Below are 12,380 nucleotides of genomic sequence, written 5' to 3'. Positions count from 1 at the left end.
CAGAGAGCACTTTCAGTCTGTATATGACACTTTAATACATATATACTTTTGTTTCAGGAAATAATTTATCTTTAAACTGTATCACTCTGATCTCTACAACAAAGATTGTTTTATAAACTTACCACCGCTAATTCTTATAATCGTGAGATCGTTTCCAAGGAATAATTACTAAATGAGTATAAATCTCTTGACCTCTTTTGTTATTGCTTCTTTCAGTGAGTTACCTCTATAAGTATTCAGTATCAACACTGATCAACGTGCTTTCCAGGCTGTTAGGCATAAAGCCAATTGAGAAAAACCCTCAGTATGAGAGAGATCTTGTACGGACTTGTATATAAGATGTCTCCCTCTTTTCTGAAGAGTAAGTTTTGGAGGAAAAATAAATGTAATAGCAACCCTTTCCACAACAGAGAATACTTAGAAAATTATAGTATATGTTTAGCACTAAAGCCGCTGAACAAGGTTGCTCAGGGTGGCCCCTGGCCTTGCCCAGGCTCCCCGAGAGATTGGTATTGCAGCACACCATGCAGAAAGCTCTGCCATGTCATGAGGCCCAATAAGAACACCCAGACCACATCTGCATCACCTCAGGGGCAGGAGATGCAGTGGAGCCAGAAAGGCTGGTGCCTAGCTCTGCCTGGCTGTGTGACCTTGGGCAAGTTACTCAGCCTCTTTGTGCTTCAGTTCTCACACCTGCAAGAGAACTATTGTGAGGATCAATTTAACTAATTTCCGCAAAGCACTTAGAACTATGTCCGGAAAGTAGTAAGCACACAATAATTGCTAGATTCAATAACCATGCAGGATTGGAAGCAAAACAAAACAACCTTTAAAAAAACACACAAAACAACTATGAGTACAATAACCAGATTCATTCCTCAACATGCCACTTCACACCCCTTACACAGTCACTTTACAGTAAAACTCACCAGGTTACAAACGCAACCTCACCCTGGGAGTTTCTAGTTAAATTTTCAGGTTGTAGCCAAGGAACACTAGGAATTTGAGAAAGCTCATTCATGAAATGCAGACCAAAACAAAGATACAAACAACCTTAGAAGGAAGACAGACAACATTGAGAGTATAAGCAAACTTAAAACTATATGTATGTGTATACGTGTGTGTGTGCGCGCGCACACACACACACACACACAATTAATGGTTAAGAGCACAGGCTTTGGAGAAATAAATTATTAATTGCACCCATAAAGTGATAAAAAAAACTTCACACAAGAAAAGAATTATCAGAAAACAAGAAAGAGTCCTTGATAATTAAAAACTATGGTCGTTACAATGAATTCAATAGAATGGTTATAAAATAATAATGAGAAAATAATGATGAAGAAAAGAAAATAGGAGAGGAGAGGGGAAGAGAGAGAGAGAGAGAGAGAGAGAGAGAGAGAGAGAGAGAGAGAGAGAGATTACAGGATTAATCCAATATCCAAATAACAGGAGTTTTGTGAAGGCAGACTAGGAGGAAGGTGGGATGGAGGGTCAAACAATTCTGCCATAAATAATACAAGAAATTTCCCATAAAAAAAAATGATCCACATTTTCCAATAGGAAGTACTCTCCTGAGTACTCAACATAATGAATAAACCAAGACCTATACCCAAAGAACATCCCTAGGGAATAGAAACTATGTCTACTATATATAACAGGTTAGAAGTTGGAATGACATCGCCATAATAATGATTTTCAAGAAATTTCTTCTTTCTACTTTTCTGTTTTTCCTATAATCAACATGCACTTTTATTGTCAGAAAATTTTAATGTAAAAAAAATCTATACTTGGCGGCTCTAGCCTAGATTTAAATGGCTCCATTTCTTATCTGTCTTCATAATGTCACAATCTGTCTCTGACACAGAGCCTCCTGCAGTCAGCAGAAGTCCTCCTGACAGAACCTGGGCTGCAGAGATTGCTGAGAACGAGCCAGTCCAAGGATTCAGTGCCCAGCTGCCCTGTGTGAGGGATGCCCTCTCACACTTACTCAGAAATCACTTGTTGTCAAGCATACTCCCAGAATATTTTCATATTGGAAGAAAGGTGGGGAAGCCCGTAATTCTTTTTCCTTAGACACATCTTTCTACCCATTTTGATCATGTCTTCACTCTTGCAGTTAGCATTCATTTTAATAAGGAACCGCTAAATGCTCCAATTTGTCTTCATTCCATTCATCGAATACCATGTCCTAAACTTTGCCAAGAGATGATTTTCCTGTTGACAGGCTTACCTGTGGAGAAGATGAACACCGTGTTGTTCCAGAGCCCACGGCTTTTTAAGGCTGCAGTGACATTTCCCACAGCTTCATCCATAAGGGAAACCATTCCCGCATAGTGACGCCTGTTCTTGTCTTGGATAAAGTCATATGGCTTCAGGTACTCCTCAGGGACCTGAAGGGGCTCGTGGACAGACTGGAGAGCAAGGTAGAGAAACAGAGGCTGGGAAGAGAGTTTGTGCAAATCAGTCAGGAGGGCATGGAAGCATTAAATACACAGATGTTCAGATTTATCAGTTTAAAAACCTAATATCGAGGCAACCCACAGAATGGGTTGAAAATATCTGTAAATCATACATGTACCTGATAAGGGACTTGTATGGAGAATATATAAAGAACTCTTGCAACTCAATAGTAAAAGACAATTAACCCAATTACAAAATGGGCAAAGAATTTGAACAGACATTTCTCCAAAGAAGATATACAAATAGCCAATAAGCAAATGAAAAGATGCTCAACATCCTTAGTCATTAAGAAAATCAAAACCGCCCTGAGATACCACTTCCCACCCACTAGGAGGTTATAACACACAAAAAAACCCACAGAAAATAATAAGTGTGGGTGAAGCTGTACAGACACTAAAACACTAATTCATTGATGGTGGGAATGCAAATGGTGCAGCCAGTATGAAAAACAATTTGGCAGTTCCTGAAATTGTTAAACATAGAGCTACCATATGATCCAGCATTCCCATTCCCAGAAAATGAAAGCTACATCCATACAAAAACTTGTACATGAATGTTCACAGCAGCATTATTCACGGTAGCCCAAAAGTGGAAACAACCCAAATGTCCGCCTGTTAATGAACAGGTAAACAAAACGTGACGTATTTCCAGCAACACTCAGCAATAGAAGGAATATTATCAGCCATCAATTCTGTGCGAAGAGGCACAGAGCTTCTTTTTGTGGTGATGATAATATTTTAAACTTAGATAGAGATGGTTGCATAACTCTGAGTTTACTATTGAATTGTATACTTTAAATGGCTGAATTTTATGTGAATTATGCCTCAATAAAGATGTTAAAAATGTAACAAAAGACACATGATAAAAGACGAAAAATAAAAGCTTGAGTTCTAAAATAGCCTAGACGGCTCTGATCCAAACAAATAATAATATCAATCATAATAACTACATGTGAAATATCTATGTGCTAGATACTATAAAGATGTATATATTCCATCTTATTTAATACTCCAAACCACCCTATGTTACATTCATTTTAGAGATAAGTTAACAGGCTTAGAAAGGTTAGATGACTTGCCCAAGTTCATATTAATTGCAGAGCAATTTCCCATTGAAAACCCCACTACTATAGTGTGGCTATGTACCAATAGATGCTTTAACGTTTTGCTCTAGCTGAAAAATAATTTCACACCTTTTAGTAGAGGGTAGGGATTTTTGATGTTTTTATGAGAAAACAAGTGAATACCATGCTTTGTTAGTCTTTGATCCAGGACCAAACATACGGCCAATTTAATTTCTGGAAACTAACAAAGGAGTGTGAAGTATTGATTCTATTTTACCTCTCAGACCAATTGACAGCATTTAACATTAGTGGTAGTCCAGGTCAGCCTCTCCTTTTTAAGGAGCCTTTCTGAAGGCTCTCTCCTCTTTGTGCTTCTACAGAATTCTTTAATGAGCTGAAACCCTCAAAAAGACTAGTCCAACTAGAATAAATATATAATTCTGTTCAAGTATTTGAGGCATTTAAATCTCATAAATGAATAGGAAAAAGTCAGAAAACAGACTGGGAATGGGTGTCTCATATTTCATTCTTCATTGTTGATAAATTGTTTTAAATTATCTATTCTATACCCCTGCGGTAACATAAGGAGTATACATGTACAGCACTCAAATAGACGCACAAAAGGTTATTTGTAGTTCAGTCCTTTGGCGGTTAGAAACATCTTTCCCCCAAAATCGAAGTCTTCAAAATAGCTGCTGAATATCAAAGTAGTCACTTCAAAACCTATTTAACTGAAGAAGTAATGGAGTGAAAACCCTGATACGGTGGAACCTGTGCTTCATTTGTGCATTACTTCCACGGGAAGGCATTCCAAATTCCATCTCCAACGGTCGACTTTAAAGCTCTGACACTAAGTTAGCCCTGCTCTGCCTCCACACACACACTTCCTCCTCCAGCCACACAAGTCACACGGACACTCCTGCGCTCCCCCCCCCCCCCCCATCCGGGTGAGAGAGTCCCAGGGGATGCTGTGTCCAGGTGCTGAGGAAGGACTCTGGGCTCAGATGTTTGGAGGGAAGGGTGTGAAGTGGCATTAATGGCCTGACAGGCAGTGAGGGGCTGTGGTCGGAGGAGCCGTCTGGTCTTTAGCCCTAGACTAAGCCAACCCCAGCCACCAGCCAAGGGCTAGATAGGGTTAAAAATTGTAAGGCTACAACAAATTACAGCCCAAATTGCAAGCAGTTTTAAAAATCAGGAATAATCACATAAAAATCTGTTTTGTTTTGTCTTGTTTTAATTTTCCTGAAAAATCAACTTCTGACAACTCCACACTCCATCTAGTAACAAGCAGCTGAGTATGAGAAGCAGGGACCCCAGTCTCAGAAGCTCGCCATTTCTCTAGCCCCCACTGTGCCATGTGAGCAGCTTCACTTATTTAGGTAAGTAGCCTGAGTCTGGTAAACACGAGAGTGTTTGACTCTGGTCTGGATTTCCTACAGCGGGCAGGGTGGAGGAAATCTGAAAGGAGCCTCGCTGTTTAAAAAGATATGCAACATGGCAACCCATGTGGCTGGTGATGGAGAGAAAGGGCAAAAGGGAGGTTGGTCCCGGCCAGCAAGTGAGGTGAGGGTCGTGGAAGAGAGTTCTTATATCCATGCCAGGAATATATAATAATTCTGGGACCATCATTAGGAGACCTTATACATATCCAGTATAGAAATTCTTCTACTCACTTTGTTAAATATAGCAAAAAATTACCTGAAAAATCTTTCCAATAACTACCCCTTAGTGGCTAAGGGCACGACTATCACTCTCGAGGGCCTAAAATTAGAAAACTGCAGCAATCCCCTTTTTCCAGCATCAGGCCTCTGAGAAGGGGCATAACTGAGACGAGGAAGTGAAAACAACCTCTGAGGATGAGGCCCAGCCCGTCCTGTGACTGTCACAGACCATGCAAAGGCCTCGCACTACTTGCCGACCAGATCCGAATAACTTACAAGTATAGCTAAAGGTATTCCTTGACCAAAGCAAGTTCTCTTTCTCCCGTTTCATCAGCAGTAACCTAGGGTCATTTAGTGTGTGGACAAACAGCCTCATACACATTAACAGGGCCTTGGGTCACCAGGTGGGGGCAGAATGATATACAGTGCAGCGCATTTAATAAGGTGAGGACCAGTGAACACATTCTAGAGCATTTCCATCCAATATTATAAAAATAAGGTCTCAGCACTCACAAGGTGAACTTTATATGTGAAGCAACCTATTTCCCGACAGTGCCAGATGTGAGGCGTTTCTATTCTGTTTTTAAATTTAAGAACATTTTACAGAGTACTGTTCTTAGTACGCCATGGTGGCCCAGTGGAAGAACAATTACCCAGGGCTCTAAGGTTCTCCAACCACAATCAGGACTCACCTACAGCCACTCCTCCTAGGGCCCTTCTAGTTAACAGCAGCCAATTCCCCCTCACCTGCCAGCCAGGGCCTCTGTTGGCCCAAATCAGCAGCCACCATCCTGGGGATGAGCTCCTGATTACCACACTATCTACTGACCTGAGTTCTAACCCAATCAAGCCTTGGCCTCTAGAGACCTGAGGGTACATTCTGACCTGACTTTCTGACTCCAAACACTGGAGTCCTGTACCCAATCTGACCTTCACTGACCTCCGGGTTTATACTGAACCCAGATCTCTCCCTCGCTCTTTCTTGGGTCCAGATCCCTGCGCTAAGCAATGCAGTTACAGCTGCCATCTTGACGAACCCCAACTACACCCTTTCAGGTTTCTTAGGCCTAGATAATGGAATCCTAGATGTGAGTCATGATCAAAGGTTTAAGTATTACATAAAAATATCACATTACTACTTAAAGTTATTAGCATATTCATAAGATGCTAGGGGTTCATTTCCTTTTCTTATTATGTCTATTCTTATACTCTAAATATCCTCACCATGAGAAGACACTAATTTCAGTGAGAGAGAAAGCCTTGTTTTCATTTCTTTAGTATATTTTTCTAATTTAAAGAATAAACTTAAAAAGCATATGATATGCTTTAAATTGTTATTCTATCTTTGACTTCCAAATTGAGACATTCCTTTCTCAAATGTGTCAGGGAAAGTAAGGGTCTACCACCAGAAATTTGCATTTGCTTTCAGATGCTTTCAGTAGACTAGATGGGTGAGAACAGATTTATTTTTATTCTGCAAAGTGTTGAGGGGGCTATTTTTAACCAAAAGATATTTTATGAATACGTTGCTTTCACACCGCAGTGTTAGTACTGACAGAATTATCTTGCAGAAAAGGAGAAAGGACGCTGCTTCCCGACACATGTGCGATGGCTATTCGCAGGGTCCCTCTGAGTCCAGCACCATGTACTTCTGTTACAAAATAGCTCCATATGCTTCTTCCCCTCAAGTGCTCTTTAAAACGGGGACACTTTTAGCTTGTGGATTTGTGTGAATTTCTTTAATGATTTCCATCCTAGAACAAGTCGCTTATGTTACAGTCTATATATAGCACTTGAGAATTAGCACAGAATAAGAGTCAGGGTGGGGGAAGGTAGAAGAGGGTAAAGGGGAGGAGGTAAGCCGTGACGGAAGGAGACTTGACTTGGGGTGGTGAGCACAATATAATATGCGGAAGCTGTATTATCGAACTGTACACCTGAAACCTACATAATTTCATTAACCAATGTCACCCCAATAAATTCAATAAAAAAGACCAAAAAAAGAAGATTCAACATTGGGATAAAGTGCAGCTCCTGGAACTGGGGGTGACATCATTTTACTGAGAACGGAAAATAAAAACATCTGCATTTGCTATTTTGAAGGAACTTTCTGAGCTAACTCAGCTATTGGCTATTTCATTCATTTACGTCTATGCTTGAAACTTTACTTTGAGGATGTTAGGAATGCTGGATGTGGCTTCAGAATATTTCAGACATGAGAGGAAAACGACCACCCCCTCGTGGCAATTTCCTGATGTTACCTCTAAGCAGCACCACACTAACAACACAGGCTTGGGTGGCCATGAGCACTGGGGCCTACAGTTGTCCTCAGTCCCTGTGCTGTCCACACTACACCAGTTAAGGTGGCCCACACACCAAGAACTAGTTCACCCCAGCTGCTTCCTCTTATCGGCCTAATGTTACGGGCACTGTGAGAGATACTCCATTGTTCCTTAATGGGAACTAATTGTATTGTAGGCATACTCTAGTTCCACGATTATATTGTGAACCTGTAAAAGGCAGCTGGTTTCTGCTTCCAATCTGTGTTTGAGGGGAGTCAAAAGTGGCTGCACATCAGAATCACTGGTGGGTGGTGGGAGGTGGGGGCAGGGAGGTAATTAAATACCAATGACAGGGTCTCACCCTGGACCGATAAACCACAATATTCGAAACTGGTATTTCTTACAAGCGTTCCAGATGTTCCCAATATATGGTCAGGATGAGTCATGCACTGGGCTCACTATCTCTGGTCATGTCTATTAACTGTGGATAGGGGGTGCATTGGGCTCTGGAGAAAAACAGTGTGAGTTTAAAATCTGATTCTGACTCTCAATAGCTCTGTGACCTTGAACAAGTTAGTTAACTTCACTAAGCCAGTTTGCTTATTTGCAACATAGTGCCTACCTCAAAGGACAGGACAAGGACCACAGTTTTTAGCTGTATCAAAATGTCAAGCATACAGAAGAAAACTCAGAATGTAAACCAACTGCCTAGCAGTTATCTTTTTAACTGTCTGAATATTGATGTAGCTCTAGATTTAAAATCTGCATATGTCTAAGCCCAGTCAGGTATCTTGCTTGTTTAAAGTGTCATTCCAACATACCAAGGTTATGGGTTTGACCCCTGGCAAAGGCACATACAAGAAGCAACCAATGAATGCATAAATAAGTGGAACAACAACAAATCAATGCTTTTCTCTCTCTCAGTAAAAATCAATAAAAAATCTATATATATAAAAGCCTAAGTGACCATTCAACTGTTCAACCATTCGCCCAATGGCTATGACGCGCAATGACCAGTAGGGGACAGACACTCCAACCAGTAGAGGAGGGAGCCTGATTCCTGGCGGAATTGGCCGTGAGTTAGGTAGCTGCTAGGGCCCGAATCTGCTTCACCCGCACCCCGGACCCAGAGATCGGTTTTGGCCCTATCCCTGCAGGCCAGGCCAAGGTGCACGAATCTGTGCACCAGGCCTCTAGTTTAAAATAAAACACATACAATAACCATAAAATAAAATCTTCATGTCTCCGTATTTGAGAGAATGTTCCATAGCAAGCATGGCCAAGCCAAGATGTCAGTGTGAAACAGGGATAAAAAGCCAAAAGTGTGGCAAAACCAAGGACAAATACCAGGGACGATTCCTCATAATGAGTAAAAGGCGGCAAAGACTGACCCACAAAGAAACCACATCAAAAAGGGAGTCAGCAGCCAGGTACCATGTCTCACAAGTATATAAACTGGAATCCAAATTGTGATCTGCACTGAACACCTTCAGTAATTGTCAAGGAGGCAAAGTGCAGGAAATGGGAAGAACCAGACAACACTGCACATTCTGTGATCTGCTCTGCCAGTGTCCTACTGAAGGTTAATTTCATGGGTATGCTAATGCAGTTCTTAATAAAGCTATATTTTGAGCCTAATATCTGACACCACAAATATTTGACCCATTTTAAAGGTATTTATAAGCTAAATCCGGAGAATTCAGCTTAAACTTTAGCTCATGTGGTTAACTCTAGGCTAGCAAAAAAATGTTTAAGGCTATTCAAACTCTTTTAGTTTTACCTATAGAAAAGTCAAAAGATTTTAGCATATGAAGTATACAATGGTTTCAGGATGATAAATGTAAAAAACAAGCTCATCCGTATGCCACGTTTATGGGTTGGAACACTCAATATTCTTAAGACATCCATTCTTCCCAAGGTCTATAGATTTAATGAAATGTAAATCCAAGCAGGCATTTTTTTTTAAAGAAATGGATCGGCTGACTTTAAAATTAGAGGATGCAAAATATCTAGGGGATGCAAAATATCTAGAATAGCTAACACGATCTTGAGTGTGGGGGAGGAATACAAAGTTAGAGGACTTGGCCTGAACCTAAAGTTTAGTGAGCTCTTAATAGAAAGTTTGCCATAATAAAACCTCATCCTGTACATAAGCCTATCATTTTTTAAATGTCAGTTTGCTAATTACTTACAGCACATGCACATAATGCACCAAATAATAAAACTATATTTCTACTAAAACTCTATATATACAGTCTTTCTCAGAGTGTAATCTGGGAACCATTTTAACCAGAATCATCCTTGAGGAGTTTCTTTAAAATGCCAGGGTATGGATTTCCCGCAGATATGCGAGATCAGACTCTTATGGGCTTCAGGAATTTCCATTTCTAACAAGCTTCCCAGGCTGATACTAGTGCACTCTAAAATTTGAAAATAATTCCCCTAGAATGTATTAGATGTTTCCCTCGATGGCCTCTTCCTATACTCATCTGTGGAGACCCTCTCTGAACACAATCTTGATATCAATAAAGAGGCAAGACTTACCTTCTCTGGTGGATGGTTAGTTATGAGGGCTGTAGCCCTTTCAGTAAATATGTTTGTTGAATACATATTTTCATATCCTGTTGCAACTTCCTCACCATCTCGAAAATCAAGAGCACATCGTGTGACATTCAAAGCGTTGATAAATACACAGCGTTCATGGGAATAGTAATCTTCACTACCTAGGAGATATCCTACAGCAAGAATGGGAGATGAAAGTAGTCAGCATGGCATAAAACTTGTTAAACTAATGTTCCAGTATTTAATTACCTAATGCAATTGATTACCCACGACAAAGCTAATCTGACGACAAGGCTAATCAGAGCAGCATTTCTTAACCTCTCTGTATTTTCTAGCAGATGGCATTCAAGTATAACTGTAAAAATATTCAAATCCACTCCTCACTCAAGTCTTTAGCATACAAGCTCTATCATGTAACTCTCAAAGTGGGTGATTCTAAGTAAATGCATTTTTAAAAAGTCAGGGTTCAAATTCAGTAAAGATGATAACATCTTAATCTTTTAAAGCTATCTAATAGCTAAAATAGTATATGGGTAATGTGATTTGTTACAAGTATTTATTCTGAGGTGATTACATAAATGAATGCAGGGATTGAATAATATTGATATTGACCTTCAAAGACTGGCTTCAAGGTTATTTATAGAAGTGGCTCTAGGAGGAATCATCTTTAGTCAGACACTGACACCCACTGGTCAAAGACACAAACCTTTCCAAAAGGAGGATTTCTATACATAACAGGGCCAAATGATCAAACTAATGTGCAGCACTAAGATTAGACTTTTCTACCTATTGTGATCTCAATTTCACCCCAAATTTAAATGGCATTAACTGCCTATCTCATAATTTAGACTTAACCATGGGAGGAAATGAGTTTTCTCAACCAACAGTTGCTTCTGCAAATGTTCCATATTTTCCTAATATATTAAAACTGGAGGCCCAGTGCACGAATTCATGCATGGGTGGGGTCCCTCAGCCTGGCTGGCGATCAGGACCAATCGGGGCCCGTCTCACCCAGTCCCGATCAGGGCCCATCAGGTCTGGCTGGCCAGGGAAGGACCGCAGGAAGGCTCCAGGGCGTGTCTGGCCCATCTCACCCTGTCCCAATCGCTGGACCCCAGCAGCAAGCTAACCTAGCAGTTGGAGCATCTGCCCCCTGGTGGTCAGTGTGTGTTATAGGGACTGGTCAAGCAGACAACCAATCAGTTGACTAATTGGTTGGACACTTAGCATATTTAGCCTTTTATAAATAGAGATATGCTGTGCTGCATATTGTATGATGCCACTCATATAAAATGTCCATAATAGGCAAATCTACTAGAGGCAAAAGCCTACGTTAGTGATGTCACCTAGGGCTAGTGGGGTTGGGGGAAAATAGGGAATGACTGCTAATGGGCATGGGGTTTCTTTGGGGGTGTGATGGAAATGTTCTACAATTGAATTGTGAGGACAGTGGCACAACCCTGTGAATGTATTAAAAATCATTGAGTTATACACCTTAATTGGCTGAATTGCATGATAAATGAATTACACTTTGATAAAGCTTTTAAAAAGAAATAAACTGTGCCGGACCCTGAGCTATCCCCTGACAAATACTGATTAACCTTAAAATGCGGATGATAAATTGGCCTAGCCCTTTCCCCAGTCCTGAATGTTTCCTATAATCACAATTAAGAACCTTACACAGCTTACACAATAAATCAATTAATTTTTTATTAATTTCCTCCTTTTCCATGATTCACTAAATTCATGGTTCTGAATATAGTGAACAATGGTCGTAAGATAATGTTTTAAATTATAATTTTTCTCCTACATATATAACAAAAAGGGAAACCCAATGGGTTTGCTAACTAATATGTAATAGAGAAAGAAATGTGTCCACAAAAATAGTTTCAGCCCCTATATCTGTTCGGAGAGGGATCATGGCACTGGGGTTCTATTTGGGGTTTTTAATAACTACCAGGTATCAGTCCTGGAGAAAATCACTTCGGGTTCATTATCTATAAATGTAAACTATTTTTATCATTTGGGAGAAAATATGCCTAGGATATACTTGATTAAAAGAGTGTGAGCTGCGAATAATAAAAAGATATTACAAATAGGATTCCAGAATACAACTATTTATTCACATACTTGACCAAACTGACACCAAGCATCTATGTTACAATCGCATAGAGCTTCTCTCATAAGAATGATTCACAAATTTGAACTTACATGCTGAGCCTAAAGAAGATGGCAGCCTAGGCGTTTTGGGAGAAAAAGAGAAAATACTTTTTGAGCAGCTAAATCTCCCACGGCTCTATTTAACAGCATTATTGAGATATAATTCACATACTATACAAGTCTCCCATT

General features: G+C 40.2%; 1 protein-coding gene across 1 annotated transcript in view; it reads right to left on the bottom strand.

Moving 5' to 3' along the window:
* Positions 1 to 12,380, bottom strand: part of ARSB (arylsulfatase B) — a 135,018-nt gene that overhangs the window by 96,090 nt on the left and 26,548 nt on the right. Inside the window, exons 3-4 of the mRNA XM_059694248.1 lie at positions 10,014 to 10,204; positions 2,234 to 2,441 (exon numbers count right to left, since the gene is read on the bottom strand). Coding sequence (XP_059550231.1) covers positions 2,234 to 2,441; positions 10,014 to 10,204 — 399 coding nt within the window. The remainder of the gene's footprint in view (positions 1 to 2,233; positions 2,442 to 10,013; positions 10,205 to 12,380) is intronic.

The sequence above is a fragment of the Myotis daubentonii genome, chromosome 4 (assembly GCF_963259705.1).
Source record: "Myotis daubentonii chromosome 4, mMyoDau2.1, whole genome shotgun sequence".
Lineage (NCBI taxonomy): Eukaryota > Metazoa > Chordata > Mammalia > Chiroptera > Vespertilionidae > Myotis > Myotis daubentonii.
Note: the sequence above shows the minus strand (reverse complement) of the source record. Positions and strands in the feature narration are given on the sequence as shown.